This window comes from Trichosurus vulpecula, chromosome 3 (genome assembly GCF_011100635.1).
Source record: "Trichosurus vulpecula isolate mTriVul1 chromosome 3, mTriVul1.pri, whole genome shotgun sequence".
Taxonomy (NCBI): Eukaryota; Metazoa; Chordata; class Mammalia; order Diprotodontia; family Phalangeridae; genus Trichosurus; species Trichosurus vulpecula.
Window position 1 is genome coordinate 348,461,075 of NC_050575.1, and position 20,170 is coordinate 348,481,244.

The window sequence follows — 20,170 nt, forward strand, 5'->3', positions numbered from 1 at the left end:
ACACAGCAAGTTCGAAAGGGTGACAAGAAGTAATTAAAGTCCTTTCTAAGTGGCTCTGAAAAATGTATTTTGTCCATGTAAATTAAATACTCTACTAGTGATTCCCCAAACATCCATTATTCACACCAGCAGGACAGATGGTAAGTCACTGGAAGATTTATAGAAACTAAAAGTCTTCCCGTGTGAAAGGTTAATGAAGGTGTAATTTGAATCATGAAATCTTTACATGTAGTGTTCAATTTACACGGAGGGCTCATTGTAGATGCACTTGGTTCTCTGGGTGGCCGCTGATGTCACTGCTGGTTAGGTACTGAAATGGGTGGAGCTAGGTCCTTTTTTGTGCATGTATTTCTTTAAAATATGAAAGTCTCTCTCCCTCTCTCTCTTCCATCCCTCTCTCTCTCCTTCTCTCCCTCCTTCCCTCTCTCCCTTCCTCCCCCTTCTCTCTCCCCTTTTCTCCTTTCCTCCCTCTGTTCCTCTCCCCCCTCTCCTCTTCCTCTCCCTTCTTCCCTCCCTCCCTTCTTCTCTCCCTCCCTCTCTCCAACACACTCTCTCTCCTTTTCCCTTTTCCTTCTTCTCCTTCCTCCTCCTCTCTCCCTTTCTCCCTCCTTCTCTTCTCCCTCTCTCCCTCCCCTCTTCTCCCTCTCCCTCCCTTCCCTCTCTTTCTCTCCCCTCCCCCTTTCCTTCCCTCCCTCTTTCTCTTTTTCTATAGCTTGTAACAACTTCAACAACTGTCTTGGTTCCACCCCGAGGATTTCACTGAGAACATGTTAGAGGGAATCAGAAGCAGAGAAAAGGTCACAAATAAGCACCTTAGGAACAATGAAAGCTTTTCTCTATGCGGCACTGGGAGAGTTGCTAGAAAAAAAAAATGAAAAGGTATTAATCAGAAGTGGCTATAAATCCTCTGGAGTTTTGCTCTTATAAAACTCCTCAGAGAAAGTCTTGAAGGAAATGCAGGTCAAAGCCCCCCAAAAAAGCTCTTGATCAGAGATTGCTGGAGGAAAATCTTCCCAGATGCCGTTTAATAGGCAGCAATCACCCCAGGAGTGGGAAAGCCAAGTACGCTTGAAACATGGTTGCAATTCCTAATAGGTCTTGTCACACTTAAGGCGCTGCAAGCTCCATCCAACGAACAGCTGAAGCTGGCTGGCGATTCATAAAGCCAACAGTTTAAAGTTTATTATGATGAAAGCACTTAATGACAGCCGTCGCTAGGGGCCCATCATTTATAAAGCTCTGCTGAGTATTAGACATGTAGCATGACCACCAATTTTATGTCACAATTGCTACCATAAAATGACCTTTGGTGATTTTTGCTGCATGTGGTGGACAGCTCTTCCTTCACATTAGTGCTCTGTGGCTTTTCTTTGTAGACTATTATGCTGTCTAAACCTTATTGAGCCTCAACCCTTGTTATTACCCCGAAGGCCTGTCTACAAAAAAAAACAAAAAAAAACTCTCTTGCTCGTTTATGGCACTCCGATAATTTACAGTTCTTACCAGCCTTGGTTAGTGAAATATTTTAATGCAAATATTCTTTGCCATTGCATTTGATTAAAAAAAAAAGTTCCCAGGCTTCTGGCTTGGGCAATATCCATTTGATGAGAGTTCACTGAAATTAGCCCCTTATTCTCTGCTCAGGTTCCAATGAATGGGGCTGTTTTCACTTGCCCGTTAAAAACAGCCCCCAGAAGGGGGAAAAAGTGATTAATTAAACTTCCCTTGAGAAAAAGAGAGAGATCCTTTAAGATCTTATGGATGGATGGATAAACCCATCTAGTACAACAACAGTGATCTTTATTTTCCCTACATCTAGTTGCAATGCAAATTTACATGAAAGTAATATTATTTAATTAGGCTTCGATTTTCTAAACTGCTTTGTGGAGTTTAGAAAGTGTTTGAATACAAGGTGACTTTACTGCTCCGATATAAACTGTAGCTGCGAAAGTGGTCTGTCCATGCTATACCACCTTTAAATTGTGTATATAATTTTATAAATGATATAAAATCTGCTTCTAGTCTTTAAAAAAAAACCCCACAACAACAACACAAGCATGGCACACTGCAATTTTGGAAGGATTTAAAATATGTGATTTCTGCTGGTACCTACTGTATTGGGTTTTCTATAAAGCTTTTTTTCAATAAGGTAAATTGTTACATGACAAACTCATCTTCCACCATTATCATCTGCTGTTTGTGTTTAACAACAGGAGATCCGCTCTAACAAAACTGTTGAAATGGCTGCACAAATTACTCAGCTGAAAGCCTTTCACCAAACAAAACAGTATTAATCAGCAGTTCTTATGAAGGTGCTAATTAAAAACAATTTTCTTCCTCAGTTTGCAATACTAAGCCATCTTCAGTTGCACAGTTTCCAATATACAGCTACTGTATATACTCATACTTCAGGGCCTCTATTAACTATTGAATCTCCCATTAGTCATTTTATTACATTTCTGTTTACTAGCTTGTTGACATTTTAGAAGTCACAGTATGATCTGTTTAATCTATTAAAAAGCATATTAATTGAAAAGTCAGGAGTCAGAAAGGACAGGACCAAGCCACTTCAAACACACATATTTCCAAGGCAGAGACCACATTAAGCTACAGGTCTGGCCTATGCCAGTCACCTATCTAGGAGAAGAAAAATTTGTGTATCACAAGTGGCATTTCAGTTTCCAAAAATGTCCTGAAGATTTTGAATGTCCTCCTTTATTTAAAAATGAATAAATAGCTTTTGCCTTACATTGAAATCTACCCCTTAGGGTGAAACAGTTCTGGATTCCAAATTCATCTTTCTTCAAAGGGGGTTAGCTCACTTCATATAATTCATAAGGCCTGGACCCAGGAGATCCTAACCTCTGGGGGTACCTGGGGTCTGTAGACTAGAGACTAGTCTCAGTAGTCTAAACAGTTTCTCCTCCCCCAGTGTGGAGGGCCATCTTTACACTTTGATTTTCTTCTTGTCATAACCTCCCAACCTTTCATTCCAAAGCCCTTCCTAGGAAAGTGGCTAAGACTGACACTGTGCTCTGTCTGTATGGTCGGCTGCAAATCCAGTGCTGACTAAGCACAATGGCCTCCTACATGGAGGTGGGGGTAAGTGGGAAGGGGATGGCCAATTCCTTTAAAAAAAATCCAAACTATTAGGAAAAGGTATGCTCCATTCAGCTCCTCGAGGTGGGGGGGTGGGGGGAGGGGGAACAAACCCTATTGCCTATAGCATTAAAACCAGGTTCTTCAACTGTCAAAAGCAGTTAACTAGTTTAGGACAGACACCTGGCTGTTGAAATAGGGCTCTGGAGGGCCACTAATCCTTCTATTCATTCAGTTAACTGCTGGATCCCCAAAATTGATTCAACAGGTATGTAGTGGCAAATTCGGCCCATACTGAAGCCAAAGGGAAAAACAGCAAGGGGTGGGCAGCTCTTCTCTGAAAACACCCGAGGAACCAGCCAGAAAAGCTTTTATGGCCCCGACAAGTTTTCTGCTGAATACCAAGCAACTAAATTACCCTTCCCTAATGGAAGTTACATTTTCATGCTCAGTCAAAAAGCCAACAAAATACACGATTTATACAAAATAGCATAGGTAGGTAGGTAGCCTTTTCTAGCACTTATATCCCAATTCACATCATATGTCTTGTGCTAAAATAAAATATATTTTTCATAACCAACTCGAACGTGGCTTTTCAGAGCATCACATGATAAACCACCATGGATAACATCAGAAAAATTTTTGCATTGACAAAATTAAGTTAGTCTGCCAGAGGTGCCCTAGGAATTTATGTTTCATCCTAAACATGGTACAGATTTGTCAGAAGCTAGGAAAAATGTAGAGGGACATAATACTTACGAGTTCCTAATTAGACAGAAGCCTTCCTTTTTGAAATAGTCATTTCCACAGTGCCCATGTAATGAAATGGATCATACGTTTTAATGACAGTTTGGGAGGGGGGGGGTCTAACGGCACTATCTAAAAATAATTTTTAGTCATAAAGCTTAACAGAGATATCATCATGAAAATTTTGAAGGTCAAATGATTTTTGACCCTAGGATTAGCATTCTCTTAAAATTTGACATAACTTTCTAGATCTCGATCACATTTTAAACACAACCACAGAATACAATACCAGTCTCGTATAAACTTCTAAAGAATCTAAAGAGTAGGGCTATTCCCAGGAAAAGTTCTTTTTAGAAAGAATAACTAAGGAACCATTAACCTTCTACAGTCAACGATTGATATGTTTTTATTCACATACTAAACTATACAATAAGCAGGCCCCTGTACTGTGTGTATTTGTAGGTAGGGGATATCATAGGTATCTCCTTGAAAGTTTTCCAGTCACAATCTTTTACCAGGATGTGGTAACATTACACCCAATGCAGACATAAGAAACCAAATTTTAGCAGTTCATTAAAAAATTTTCTTCTCAGAGAAAGAAATACTGAAATTTCCCCACCTTAAACACACCAATGAAAATGAAATTCTTGTCAATTTGTGTATTTTCATGAGATGGTCTAATTATTCTGTTGTGTTTTGTGAAGATAGGTGTATATTTGTACATATCACACACTCAAAAGAAAGAACGGGCAGTCTTGGGTGTCAGTGCTGTGAGGGGGTTTTCTTTGTCTCAGATTTTGTAACTGTCTTGGTGGGGAAAAATTCTATGCTTTTTCCCCCAGTATGGAGAAAGTGGAGGACAGCTGTGTGCACTGTTATTTAAAACATCCCAAATGCTTCTGATTTTTAAACAAGAAAATATTCAGCCAGTATGCAACCCATACAGTCCCCAAAGGAGAGCTACCACTAGCTGAACTACTCAGCTAAATGGCTGGTTTGCATTGCCCTGGTCTTTATCTAACACTGAGAATAGACTGCTGTTTTATCCAAAGAGGAATAAATTGCTGTTATTGTGATGTTAGCCCATCACTTGGCATTGCAATTCAAGTTTTTGTGAGAAAGAAATGTATGATCTAACTGCGACTTGACCTCTGCCTTCAGAGAACCATCTAGGTGCTCTAATGGAGCAGAAAAAGTGGTGAATATAAGGACATGCAAACTAATGGTGGTGAAAAATTTGTTTGATGATAGACGTGAACAGAGGAAGACTTTTAGGAGTGGGTGTTTTTATGACAGCCAAGCTTGTTTAACGTGCAAAAGGGTCCTCACCAAATCTTCCCTTTTCTTTAATTTTTTTTAAAAAAGGTCCTTACATTAAATATCCACTATTTTGCCTCTAGTATTGAATGAGGATGCAAAGATAACCTGCTAATGACATTACAGCTAAGTGTGCACAGATGATCCTTTACAGATAAACATCTGGATTTCTACAAAAGCATTTAAACCATTTTGATGAAGCACCAGGAAAGAATATACTCAGATTACCTGCAGAAAAGTGATTCTCTATTAGTCCTGGGTAGCACCCATTTAATGTTTACTATACCCTGGAAGTACTTCAAATAATAATACATGCTTGGTTTAAATAAGATAATTGCAAAACTGATTTTTTTAAATCCCATACATGCAATCCAGTTTATCAGTCATTTGTTTAGAATTTTTCTGGGAAGGACCTGTTTTTAAAGTGGCCTGGAGACAAGCAGCAGTTAGATTTTAGACTCGATAAAGGCTCACTTTTCATTCATAGTCAGAGCCTAAATGTGCTCTTCTTGTACCTAAACAGATAATAAGCACTCAGCACACTCCCCCTTCTTGACACAACACACTGAGACTAATCACACATAATTGGAGAGGAGGAGCAGAGGGCTGGGCAAACTATTGTGTCCAAAGGACAAATGGTCAGTTTATGATGCTTTGGTCTGATGTGGTGATTTCTTATACATCTATAGGGGAAAAAAAGCATCGTGTGTGTGTGTGTGTGTGTGTGTGTGTGTGTGTGTGTGTGTGTGTGTGCGAGAGAGAGAGAGAGAGAGAGAGAGAGAGAGAGAGAGAGAGACTGAGACAGAGACACAAGGAGAGAGAAACAGTTAATTTAGGGGAGGTTCCAAAGACAATTATTTGGGGCAAAAGAAGAATCATGATGTATGCCTTGTTTAGAAGTCTTCCCCTAAACATGAAAACCTCTATAAAAACTCTAACTAAAACCAATTTTGTTTCCAATGAACCATAAAAGCATTAGAGTTTACCACAAGTATATGTGAGTTTTCACAGGCAAACAAAACAGTTTGATTCAGGAAGAGCATGAAGTCGGCTGGGAGGACAAGGAAAACACAGCTTTGGAGAGCTTGAGAATCACTGTATCTAAAAGAAGGTAAAATCTGAAACTCAAAACCCTAAAATATTCTGGAGGTGATACGAGGCAGAAATCTTAGGACTTTCCAACATCAACGTGCCCCCACCCCCCAATTTTTTTTTCTTTTATCAATTAAATGTTCAGATTTTTTGGAAAAATATATATGACTATACACATTGATGTTTGCCTTTTCTGAGTTGTTTAGTCTTTTATCCGTGTTTGGTTAAAACTAGTAGAAGTGGATAATGAAGGTCTTCTTCATATGTATCCCACTCTTCATTTTTTAACTGAAAATTAAAAAAAATAAGGGAGGATTAGTTTTTACCTATAGATAGTAACTTACTTTAACCATTTATGAAAAATATCATCCCCCAAGCACCCACAACCTGATACACAACTTAAAAGCAAACACAAATTTTCGCACTCTATGGAAACCCAGTGACAGCATTATGGAGATATAAATCATAGGTTATTTTTGTGAACAGTACTTTTCAGGACACAAACCAAACAGCATTTTGCAGAAAGAATCTGAACAACAAATTACTGACTCAGGAAGTTAATGACATTACCCGAGGATTTCACCAGAAAGTGCGAAGTTTTTCACCAGGAGGTTAACTTACCATCCCTAGACCAAGCTATGTATAATGATGCTGCAGCTCCATCCTCCTCCCCACCCCGTTGTGTTAGAGATCACTAGACATTAGCAGACCCCAGCGATACCTCGACACAACAAGAAGGTTTGCCTGGCTTAGATATCAGAAAGGCCCTATAGCGGGTCCTGAAGAGTTTTTTTTTTTTTAATTTGTTTTACCTTTTTCAAAATTAATGATGTGAAATTCAAAAATCCCTTTCTCAAAGAAAAAGAGAGCCCTAACCCCTTAGCTCAAGCTCCATAAGGCCCTCCGTAATGAATTAAAATTAAAAGAAAAAAGATTCATGAACCTAGGATTAATCAGCCAGTAAAAGACGTTTTTCTAGTTATAAATACCAAACTCATATTTTGAGTGTCCAATCATTGAGACCTTTGATCAGATTTTTTTTACTACTTGTTAAATATTCTATTTAAAAATGCCTTGGACACCCTGCATATTATTTTCGATTGGAGAATGAAATAATTTAGGGATTGATATAAATCAGCCAAACATGATCCCCCAATTTAACAAACAAAGCAGCTCAGCTCTGCTTTCTTTCCCAAAATGGCCAGAAACAAAATATGAGCTAGTCTAGGACACGCTACTGTAAATGTAATTGGAGCATAGGCCTTCTCTAGAGCATAGTCCTTAGCTGGGAAGTGGCTCTGGAAGCTTTGGGCCCCTCATTAATTAACATACTTTTCTCTTTCCATAGGGGCAAAAAGCTGATTTAGTCTTTTCATTCTAATCTACTTTATTGAGGTGTTAGTTGCATAATCGCTGAAGTAACTTCAATTTATTTCCTAGAAGACTGTCAATTTGGAAAGATCTTTACAGATTCTTGTCACCCCAACATAGGGAAGGTTTTTTTAAATCTTTTTTTTTAAATCACAGTTCCCCATTCTTTTCATTCTTAGAAGAATACAGGATAAATGACCTCATAGATTTCCTATAGCAAAACCACCAGTCAGGACCTACTAAGTCCAAACATCTCTGATCCTACTTGTCCTCCACTTGGGAGAGTGACAGAGGGAATTCCCCCCAAATGCTTTACACTGGGTGGAGAGAGGCAAAGGCAGCTGAATTCTTTCCTCAGGGAGTGAGGATAAAGGAAAGTTGATTACTCAGCTTGAATCAGCTGACCTACTCACTCACAATGTACTAATAGAGAGAGACTCAAATGAGCTCTTTATAAAGTCCCTGAGGTAATATGTGGGATAAATAATTCTTCTGTAAATATGGGCTAGAAACCACTTTTAACTTGGATTCTGTGCTGACCTCTGCAGGCCAAAACGGAGGCTTCATTCCTGGAAGGGGGTAGGTCCAGTTCAATGCCATCTGTGAGCCCTTCCAGCAATGAAGGAGGAGGGAACCCTCCAAGAAAATATTATAACCTGTCACCAGATCATGAACGTGTCAAGACTATAGCATCAGGGTACTTGAAACACACACAAAACAGTTAGAAAAATACCTGCTTTGGTGGGGAATGTTATGTGGCTTAAGAGTAATTCCACGTATCAAAGCTATATTTCTGTGCCCAATTAATAATTATAATTTTAAGAAATGAAAAGGCACCTTTTTTTTTAAAAAAAAAATGAACAAAAAGCAAATTGTGAATAAAACAATTTTTCAATTTTGCAGGTTAAAGCAAGGTCTTTGAGGACTGAACTAAATTACATAGCTGCTATTAGTAGCATTATGCTTTACTTCATAATTGGGTGTAACACGCTCAGCCTTACCCTGTGAATAGCTGCTGCAGGAGTGGAGTTCATACTGTTTACCCTTTACAGTATCCACAATTATCAACAGCACACCACACAGATTCTGAGCACCAGCCACTTAGAATGTGGCATTTTGAATAGATAAGCAGAAATGCAATATGGCCGTTCTTTTGACACAATGTCCTGACTTTACCACGGAGCCAGAGACTATTTTCATTACCAAGTGCACGCGTACACACACACACACACACACACACACACACACAACGTGTGAGCACATACACACATACACACAGAAAGAAAATAAATCAGCACAAGTAGTTTTGAGATAGAAAAAGAGCAACAATCTTTTAGAGGAAATGACATTTTAAAGGCTATTTCTATGAGAGGGGATTTTTATTAACAAAATTCCAAGCTAATAGTATTTCCTCCCATTTCCTAAGTCAGATCTCTGTGCCCCTCAACAATTTGCCAGTCTCACATCTGGACACGTTTGAGCCACCGAACTGGGCAGTGCCTGCCATCACTAGCTAGCAAAGGGCCCAAGAGGTAGGAGTAGCGAGCCGGTTTTGTTTTTCCTCCCAACGCCTGGGACGGATGCAAAACCAGTATTTTAAGAGCATCCACCACCTCGTGCCGATTGGCTCCGGAGCAAGGTGGCTGCAGAAGGTGGGTGCAGTATAACCAAAGCTCTGGCAGAAAGTATAGAATGGCACAGATTTGATTACAGGCTTGCTTTTTTAACGGAAATAAAATTTCACAGCTAACAATGAAAGGTGAAAAGTTTAAGAGGCAAAGCTGTTCCTCCTGATCACTGACTGTTAATCAGCTTCATGGGTGGCTGCCTAAATCTGTGGATTTTTTTTTAACTTGCACTACTGCCAAGATTGTAACTAATTTTTTCCCCCTGTTGTAGGAGGAGGGGTGAAAAACTCTACATAGGAGGCAGCTGTGTATGAGTGACATGAAGCACTAATGCAGAGGGCAAAATTAAAATTCATGAATCTCTTCACAACCATTTGTGTAACAAGATTAAGACGGGACAGCAGCAAAGAGCTGTATTATCAGGCGTCTTACAGTTCTCCAGCTGGTTACGCTCTATTCCAAAACAGTAGGGCTAAGAGGATAACATGCAGCCTGAAGGAAAACTCCTCTCCTTCATTTGGGAGCAGTCTCATCCCAGGGAAGATGGAAGTTTACAAGGAGAAGGAGGGAAGACAACTGGTTTCCCCCACTAAGAGGGAAAACTTTTTTAAGCTGTGGTTCACCAGCTTCCAGTGTCACCATCCCCTAACCTCCCTACCCCACGCTACCCTGCTCTGGGGAGGTTCACATTCCCAGGCAAGCACTCCTGGGCTTGGGTCACTTGTCTGGCATTGGGCACCGCTTCCTACTTTGTCCTGAGGAGGGATGGGATGGATGGTAGTGAAAGAGAAACAATGGTGCTCTCTTGGTGGCTTTGACACAGAATGAATCCTTTAAAAGGAGCCCTCTGAATCTGTAAGGATACAGCATTCACTCCAGACCAGCTCTGTCAGCCCTGCTCACCAACACCTACCTCCCCACCCACCTCCGAAGGCCCGAGGTCAGTGGGGATCCCTCCTGCACACCCTCATTTTGTAAATGAGGACTACAAGTGTATCCCTTATAGCTTTGCTGGTATATGTCTGTCCTGAGAGTAATTATTCTAACGTGATCCCAGGCCCGCAATGCTGGAATGTGTGGTGCTGTGTGTCTCTGGTCAGGGCCCCCTCTTGACAGAGGAACCAAAGAGGCCTCAGGCTGACTGATGCCATATTAGAGTCATGCAATCTTAGGATTTTGAGCAGGATGGGTATCTTCTAGCCCAATATCCTCATTTTACAGATGAGGAAAACCGAGAGCCAGGCAGCCAGGATTCAAACCCATGTCTCCTGATTCTAAATCCAGCATGCTTTCCCATTTTGGGCTAAACATAACCAAAAAACTGAGTATATCTTGCCATCATGTTATACCAATTACCTAGAGCTCTCCCTGCACATCTCCTCCCAGCAATGTTGTATTACATTTCTGCTACTTAAAAGATGACAAAAGAGATCCCTGAGGTAATATGTAAAATGAATGAAAAGGGGAAAATTCACATACTTTGATTTTTAGACATTTATGCTGAGATAATGAATTAAGGCCCTCTGTCAATTCTACTTATTCAATAAATGCTACTTTTGTGAAACTAGTCAATCAGTCAATGATTATTTTTGAGGGTGCTTATTTATGGGCGTGCACCATGCTGAGGTAGGCACCAGGCAGAGTTTAAAGAGAGAGTCACTGTTCACTGAGCACTTATACAGGTAAGGGGGGTGGGGAGGGTAGCCAAGGATTCTACAGTTGACTTTAGAATGGTCACTGTAGATGACAGGGTGGACACATCCCACAGTGCAGAGCCCCATGTAATCACCCGGTAACTTGGATTTTACAAGCTGACAATGAGAAAATACATTTGATGTTCCAGGAGATGATAATGATGATTCACATTTATATAAGTGCATGGCATCATGTTAAAATTCATCATCAGGTGACCTCTGTACCTCTAATCTCTTCCCTAGTAACCATAGCTGGAGGGGAGACCACTCTGTTATGAGGGAAGGAGGAAAAAGGGGAGTATGAGAGAACATTCCACCTACCACATAATACCCTAAAAGCCATTCCTCCTGTTCTGGGGGTGGGGTGAATGATGGAAAATAGGCTTCTAGACAACTGGATGAGAGCAGAGTTACATGTAATTTTCTTCCCCTCCCCCCCCATAATAAATGGTGGACCAGATTCTGTCAGAAGGAATAAATTGCTAGTTATAGAAGTATTTAACTCTTTCAGTCCATAAGGTCCCATTTTAGCAAACCTTCTTCCAGGGACTAAAATGGGACCCTGGTGACCCCAGGAAGTCAATGCATTTCCAGGAAGTGCCTGGCTTCCTCATTCTCTCTTCAAAGATGAAACTCATTCTGCATCCATTTTTTTTTCTAAAAACAAGACATTGCCTACTATACCAATGGGTAATAAAGAGTGTTGTAGAGGCTATTAATATTTTCCCAGGAGGAAATCAAGGTCAGGCCTTTACTTTTTGCAGCTACAACTTGCAAAATCATGACAAGCCAAAGGATCTTGCTGAGGTCAGATTAGCTCAGCACAGGCGATTTCTGTGAGGCATGGAGCAATGCCCTAAAATCATCAGAGGTAATAAATGTGATCCTGATAAGCCTGACATGTATTAACAAACGTGGGATTCCTAAAAAGTTTTCTGTGGAACACCTGCCTCTCCATGTCCTACATTACTCTTCTCCTATAAATAATAAAAAGGCTGATAACACTGCTTTATGTAAGCAAGCTTAGAAATCACTCTCAGATAAGTGCTTTTGACCTAAATCTTGTAGCTCCTCGATCTGACATATAACCTCGCAACTGTGAAATTCTGTATGAGATTTAGCGGTCTGAAACTGCCAACTGACCCAGCTATAAAGCCAGGGGAGATAAGGATTGACGGTACGATATGATACAATTAGACATCCACCTTCTATTTATTTTGGGACAGCAAAGCATTTAACCTACTTAAAGGCAGCAAGTTTTTTCATCAAAATATAAATGCTTGTTTATTATTCACTTCTATGCCATTTCCCCTGCATCCCACAAATTAGTCTATTATGAATGGAAAGATTAGTTTGTTACAGAAAAAAGAGTAAACAGGCACTGTTTCTGTAAAATCCTCCTAGACGTGCAAAGATAAAAGATGACTTTGCCACACAAAAATAATCAGATACAAATAGCTGTTCAGAAGCAACACACCTAAGGAGTACTTTAATCAAATATTTAGGTTACCTGCCAAAAAGACCATGATCTCTTCAAAATGCAATGCGGATTAAAGTGTTATCTAACACAAGCAGAAAACTAACCTTGGAGTGGAAGTTTGAAATGTGTTCATCATAATTTTCATGTCTTTGGAGAGAGAAACCAGCTTTTTCAGCTAGATTGCAAAACTGGTTTAAAGTAGTCCCTCGGAGTGGGGCAAATACCATCGCTTTTCCCTAGAACATTAGAAAGGAAATTCACACATTTTCAAACTGGAAAGTGACCAAACATAACAGACATTAGTACGAGCATTTAGAGAGCTGCTCTTAGGCAGGGAGACCCAATTGTTCTCTGCTTCCACAGAGGGAATAATGAAACTAGCCATTCATAATAAGACTAGATTTTAGCAAAAAGAAAAATTATATTTTGACAAGTTTTTTTTCCACATCAAAAATGAACCATTATCACACAAGTAACACACATAACAAATGGAATGATGTTGAAATTTGGTGTTTGATAGAATACACACCATCTTTCTAAAGTCTAACACAGAAATCTCTTGGTCATACAGAGTGCCTAGAACAGTAGCACATACCCACTGTTATTAAATACCCAGGGGGTGTCAAATAACAGCTGAACACATGTATACAATGCAGAACATCTCAAAATTATTTGTAGATATAGGGGTACACAATGTCCATTTATTATCCCTTAAAAATGCCTTTGTGATCAGAGCCTCATGCCAAGAAATGTTTCATAAAAACACATAAGATCACCAAGTTTTGAGGGTTTTTTTAATGAACATATAGAGTATTCAGATTTCACTGCTACCATCAGCCTTTTCCATTAACATGTGGGTAAAAGGCTACTGTCTCTTGGCTTCCAGCTTCATTGGAATCCATCATAATGGCCATGATTCTCATGAAGCAACTAATTCTAGCATTCCAATATTTGAGTTTCAATGAGACTGATTTAATAGAGCAAACTAATAGAAACACAGACTTCACTAAGTGCCAGATAGCCTTAAGAAATATTTTTTTTTCTTCTTCAACAAGGTATTTCCTTGATTTTGGAGAAAGCTCTGACATAAAGTTCCTCTGAATGACAACTACAAGGATGTCATATAGGTTTTTTGTTCTCCTTCCCAAATTTTCAGGTGTTCAAATCGTCAAACCATCTTTGTCTTTCTAAAGACGGCTTCAAGTTCCTAGTTATTTTCAAGGCTATCGACACTTGGCTACTCCAGTGAAGCATCACTTGGGGGAGATTTTACAATCATGAAAACATACCATATTTGCCCCTGAAGAACAGACTGTCATTTAGAGTGGTAGAAGAATATAGCACAGAATAGTGGAAACAATACTAGAATCAGAGCCATCAGACCCCAATTCCTGTGCCAGCTCTGATGGAAAGTCACTTAATCTCACTGTCTCAGTTTCTTCATCTGTCAAATCGTGTAACAATGTCTTCAAGCAAGGAGTTGTTTTGAGGATCAAATGAAATTACTTATGTAAAGCACTTTGAGAAATAAGGAAGCTGACCCACATGTAAAACTGAAATTTTATCTTTAATAGCACCTGATCCAAGGCCATGCACATTTTATATTCCATAAATATTTGTTGATTTGAATTTGCTATATATGCACTTACTTCCTCAACTACCTGTATGAGGACATACTGTCACATACACACACACATGCTATATTTTTGTAATGTGTTTACATGTATATAAGCACACCAAGGCACGTAATTATAGCAGCGCCATTCATGCCACTATGCTTATGGGTCTGTCAGCTTTTCCATTATTAATTGCTATTTTCAGGAGGTTTTCAAACTTAGCCACAAAAATTCATTCTGATGTGAAACTGGATATAATACGTGGTCTCAGCAGGGGAGCAAAAGCCTCCATTAAAAAAGAAAAAAGAATAAAGAATACTAGTGGGTCATTTAGTCATTTCTGAAAGCTGGTTGGCTTTTTAGATGTCTGAACAATGAAAACTGTTTCATTTAAAGCTGCCTTCCAGAATTGTTTTATGGTCACAATGAGAGAGTCAAATTTTTAAAGCTATTATCTGTGTTATACATTTAAATCACTGCCATGGGCTTCTTGGGTTAAGTTGATGTTCAGTTTCACAAAACCAATCCAGATTCTGCCACTAACTTGCTGGGTGACCTTGGGTAAGTCACTTGGCCTTTTAAATCTGGCAGGAAAGCTAAAGGATGTCTGGAAGTGATCTCACCATTCCCTATACCCTTTTTGACACTATCTTTGAACTTAATTTATATTCTGCCCATAAAATAGTTGTTTGCATACAGGTCTTTCCCTCCTTAAGGGCAGGGTCTTTGTTTTATATCATCTTTTTGTCTCTCCAGGGCCTGGGGGCCAGGAATTTTAGGCACTTAATAAATAATTTTAAAATTTAGTTGAATGGTATATAAAATTTTGGTGACCAAATACATATGCTGAATGATCTAAAAACTAAAGCCTTTGGGAGACAAAGAGGCCTACTTCATTTAAAAATATCTGTATATGAAGTAAAGTCACCTCTCATTTCTAATAGGCTCTATCTTCAGTTTATTGTAATGTTACAATGTTCATTCTGGGATGGCATCATACCTCATAAGAAGAGAAATAATGGCAGATAGTAATTATTTGAGCCTATTATTTATTTACTTTTAAGTTTATCTTCCCTTCTTTCTCTTTCTTTCTTTCTTTCTTTCTTTCTTTCTTTCTTTCTTTCTTTCTTTCTTTCTCTCTTTCTTTCTTTTCTTCCTTCCTCCCTTCTTTCCCTCCTTCCTCCCTTCTTCCTTCCTTCCTTCTGGCTGGGGACTTCTATCTTCACCCCAATTAATGTAATTAAAGAAGGCACCTCAGTTGAATGATTCAGTGTGTAAGTTGGATGAAAGGGGGTCATTAATCAATTTGAGAAAAATTAAGTCTTTTGACAATTGGATAGGCAGTTGATGCCACTCAGGAAATAGTCTGTGATTGGATGAAAGAATAGGACACACTTCTTGGCCTATGTATAAAACAAAACAAGCCAGTTCAGGATAGTAAAGTCCACTGTCAAGCAAACATAGTGGTTGAAGATTGCCAGTCAAGACTATGAGGGAATCACTTGATGGTGGGGTGGAGAGTCTGTCTCTATTTCTGTGTCTCTCTCCTCCCAGTTCAGGAGATTCTGATGACATATCAGAGGGGACTCTGGTGACAAGGCTTGGTCATGGAGTCTACTGGAACCAACAGCAATGAATGGTGAAGAGTGCAATGCATTTACCCTGGGAAACAACTCCTGTGGAGCTACAGCCCGGTGACTAACTGTTCCTGCAAGCACTACGGCTACGATCTACTGAAGACCCAGAAAACAAAGTTCTCACCAGGGTCCTTTTACTGTAAGTGGTTCAATATCAGAAACTTAGAAGATTTTATCAGTAGAAATGACATTAAGGAAGAGGAGTTATAGTAGATATACTTTGCCCTTGCACCCTAAGGACCATGGGACCTTTCCATCTTGCTTGCAGTGGACACTTTCCATAAGTGTTTCTCCTCAACTAGAATGTGAGCTCCCTGAGAGCAGGGACTATCTCTTTTTTTTTCCTTTTTTTTTTGGCAGGGCAATTGGGGTTAAGTGACTTGCCCAAGGTCACACAGCTAGTACATGTGTCAAGTGTCTGAGGCTGGATTTGAACTCAGGTCCTCCTGACTCCAGGGCTGGTGCTCTACTGACTGTGCCACCTAGCTGCCCCTAGAGCAGGGACTATCTTACTCTTTTATTTGTATCCGCAGTGCTTAGCACAGTGGTTTGCAGACTGTAAGTGCTTAATAAATGACCTTTTCATTCATTTCATGACAAATGAAGCAAATTCATCTAAGAACAGTGGTAGCTTCTGGAACTGTGATCCCTTGTAACAGTGAAATGTGCCAGCTACAGACTCTACAAAGGCACCAATGCTCAGAACCCATAGGGCAAATGCATTTAAGAGGCACCTCCTAAAGGCTCTACAGAGGAAGAAAAGGACTTCCAGTATGAGATACCCTTTTGTCACATGCATTATTTATACAGTCTCTCTATCTTTATATTTTAAATTTGAGCCCACTTTCCCCAAGATGTGTCCAGAGCAAGAATGTGCCTCCAGTTGGGGGGGGGAATGTTTTATACTAAATATTCTTACTGTACTACCTCAGCAAATACCCTTTTCTAAAAGCTAATTGAGACAACTGGCCAATAATCAATGGGAAGCACACCAGTGGGGGCTCATAAGCAATAATGGAAACACAATCCCTCAAGGTTACCTCTAAAATCCTGAGGGTAGTCATATGATGTCTTCTGGGGACCTTGCTCACCAATGTTAATGGGGGTTGGGGAAGTAGTCCCTGAGTGGTGCTATACTATGGTGGTACATGTCTTTGCAAGCACTGAGACAGGTACTTTATAACCATAAGGTAAGAAATAATTTCTGCTAAATTTTATAAAATGTGATTTGTTGAATCTGCATAATTCTGTATGGGGGGGGGATTATAATTTCTGCCTGTAAATTTGTAACAGTGTAAGATCTATGAAGGTTACTTTTCTGAAATTTTTTTGATAAAAGGCGCTGGGTAAAGTATTTAAAAAGGGCAATATTTGAATCTCTCTTGGACCCCAGAGAATTGTTCTGGATTGGGGATAGGGACAATGAGTTCAAAATGCATCCCAGATGATTAGATGAGGACTGAAAATTAATAATTAATAATAATAATTAAAATAAGAAAAGTAATAAAGAGACTGACCAATGAGTACCTAGTCCCTTCAGCTCATGCAGATAGTTTCAGTCCAAGTCACCATGATAGTAAGTTTCTGGTCATGATGATTCAAAGGCTGATACTATATGTTAATCCTGAATTGAGTGTATAAAAAAGGTGTGATACACTCAAATCTCATTCTCTTTTCTTTGGTGGTTTTTAATGAGAAGAGATACTTTGAGCTTCTGTGGTGGTGGGGGTCAAGCTGGCTCCATTGCCCCATCTGGTCAACATGTATCCACGAACACATAGTACCTCTGATTCTTTTGTGCTTATTCTTTCCTGTTCTTACATGAATGACTAGACTGTGCCCAAATGATTACATGAATTCAGGAAATCCACCGAGGTCCTATCAGAAGTCCCACCAGCAACCAGAGTCAGTAGCAGTTGCTACCAGAGAAGTAGTGGCTAATGACAATGGAAGCCCTTGCAGACAAATGTGGAAATACTTAGGGATGAGGATGGCTATAGTTTTAAGGAATATGATACTTGAAGAGAGAAGAGCTAGCTATGGACTTTAGAAAGGCACTGACACCTAGAGCCTAGCAGAGAGACAGCTAAAAATATCTAAGGAGAGCTTCATGAAGGTTCCACAAAGGAATAAAGGGGTCTGGGGACAGGAGTTGGGAGGCACCCTTTGCCACAGACCTCACTACCACTATACTCCCATTCTCCAATGGAACATGTGAAAAGGGGGAATGTACACCTGCTGTAGGAAGAATATTTTGTACCCATTATTCATGCCATACCCTCTTCAGTTAATCTCTTTTCTAAAAGTTAATGGGAGTTCACCTGATTCTAATTATTAATAGGGTGCATACATCAGTGAGTGTTCGGGAGCAATAGCATTAGAAGACACAACCATCTGGGAACCTACACAGTTAATCTGGATAGGAGTTGGGGAAACAGCCCTAGAGGGAATGTTACACTTCCTTCTTTCATCATACTCAAATATGTTGGAGGAAAGACAGGATTATTATAATTTTCATCATCGTTTTAAGGGTCTTCAAAAATACCAGCAAAAAAACAATAATACACCCAGCAGGATCTTGGCAGATAAACTTTGCATTTTTTGTTTTCTAAAAATTAAAAACATAAGAATTCTATGGATGTCAAATTATCATGACTTTTAACAGGTGACTTTCCATTCATCAAAGTTGTAACTTCCTATATATTTACATTTACAAAGTATTTTTAAAATTCAGAAAGATCACTAAATCAAATGCAAACCTTTACTTATGATAATTTTTTCCTTTTTTTGTTCATTTATCCCTAGAGAGGGCAGAAGTTCTACATATTGATCTTATATACATCTTGAGTGAATCTGTAGACATTTTGCAGGAGTCATATGGATTCACTTTCTTTTTTTTTTTTTTGGCCTAACTTGTGATTTCATTGGAGTAGAAAAGTCCCCAGTAAAGAAACTCCTTCTACCAATGCATATCAGCAACTTAAGAGTCTTGAGAGGCTAAGGGATTTGTGCAGGGTCATATGGCCAGTATATGTCGAAGGTGGAACTTATTCATAGAATTATCAGTTTAGAGCTGGAAGGGGCCTTAGAGGTCATCCATCTAGTCTAATCTCTTAATTTTAGATATGCGGAAGGAATCAGAGGCCCAGGAAAATTAAGTGACTTGCCCAATATCACACAGGGAGTAGTGTCAGAAATGGGATTCGAACCCAGATTCTATGATTCCAGGCCCAGTGCCCTTTCCACTGTGTTATACGGCCTCCAGACCCTAGGTCTTCCTAACTCCTAAGCCAGTTCTCTATCCACTATACCATGATGCCTTGCTCTGTATTTACTTAATTAGTATGATTTAAAATTTTTAAGAGGAGTGTTTTAGGCTCATAAAATGTTTTTTATCCCTTTTATGACAAGCATTTTAGTAATTTTCTAAAAAATATCAACTCACAATTATATTGGTTGTTCAATTGTTTCTCAGTTGTGTTCCACTCTTCAAGACTCTAGTTGGGGTTTCTTGGCAAAGATACCAGAGTGGTTTACCATTTTCTTTTCTGGCTTACTTTACAGATGAAAAATGAGGCAAACAAGGTTAAGTGACTTGCCCAGGGTCACACAGCTAATAAGTGTCTGAGGCCAGATTTGAACTCAGGAAGATGAGTCTTCCTGACTCCAGGCCCAATACTCTATCCACTGAGTCACATAGCAGACCGACAATTACATAAAGATTTTCAAAGTGCTTTCTTCATAAGAACTCTGTAAGGTAGGTTGTACAAAGTATCACTGTTTCCATTTACAGATGAAGAAACTTAAGTTTAGAGCATTAGTTCTCAAACTTTTTGGTTTCAGGACCCCTTTGCACTCAAAAACTATGGGGGATCCCCCAAAGAGCATTTTTTACATGTGATAATGTCAATTGATATTTACTGTATTGGAAATTAAAACTTCTTAGTAGGATTATTTAAATGGTTTTGACTTTCCAGACCCCATGAAAGGAGTCACACTCTGGACCATGTTTTGAGAAACACATTTAGAAAGGTTATTTACCTATGGTCTTGGCCCCAGGTCTCCTGACTCCAAGTCAAGCCCACTAGAACCAGATTAAAATGTGGTTGGGAAATACTTGACAAAATAAATAAAAATACAGTGGAACATGGATCATGTTAATATATGGTTTTCTAAGTCAATGTGAGGCCATTAGGGATCCTTACATAAAGTTTAGTGGCTCTGTTTCTATTTGAGTTTGATACCACTGACCTACACCTAGTAACATCTATGTGCCTAATCTGGTGCGATGCAGTATGGTGGGGTTACCAAAAAATATATAGGACGTTGGCCCAGCTCTCAAGGAATTTACTCTGATTTACGCTGATGAAACTAGAGAACAATACAAAGCAGTATGTAATCAAATGCTAAATTTCACGATAAAGTATAAAAGATGAATGAAGGTCTTAAATTTTGCTTTCAAGGAAAATTAGGTTTTGCAATGGGGGAG

General features: G+C 39.3%; 1 protein-coding gene across 1 annotated transcript in view; it reads right to left on the reverse strand.

The window, feature by feature from the left end:
* Positions 1–5,948: 5,948 nt before the first annotated feature.
* Positions 5,949–20,170, reverse strand: part of CAMKMT (calmodulin-lysine N-methyltransferase) — a 536,340-nt gene continuing 522,118 nt past the window's right edge. Inside the window, 2 exon segments of the mRNA XM_036750026.1 lie at positions 5,949–6,543; positions 12,533–12,664. Of these exon segments, the coding sequence (XP_036605921.1) occupies positions 6,466–6,543; positions 12,533–12,664 (210 nt within the window). The 3' untranslated portion in view covers positions 5,949–6,465.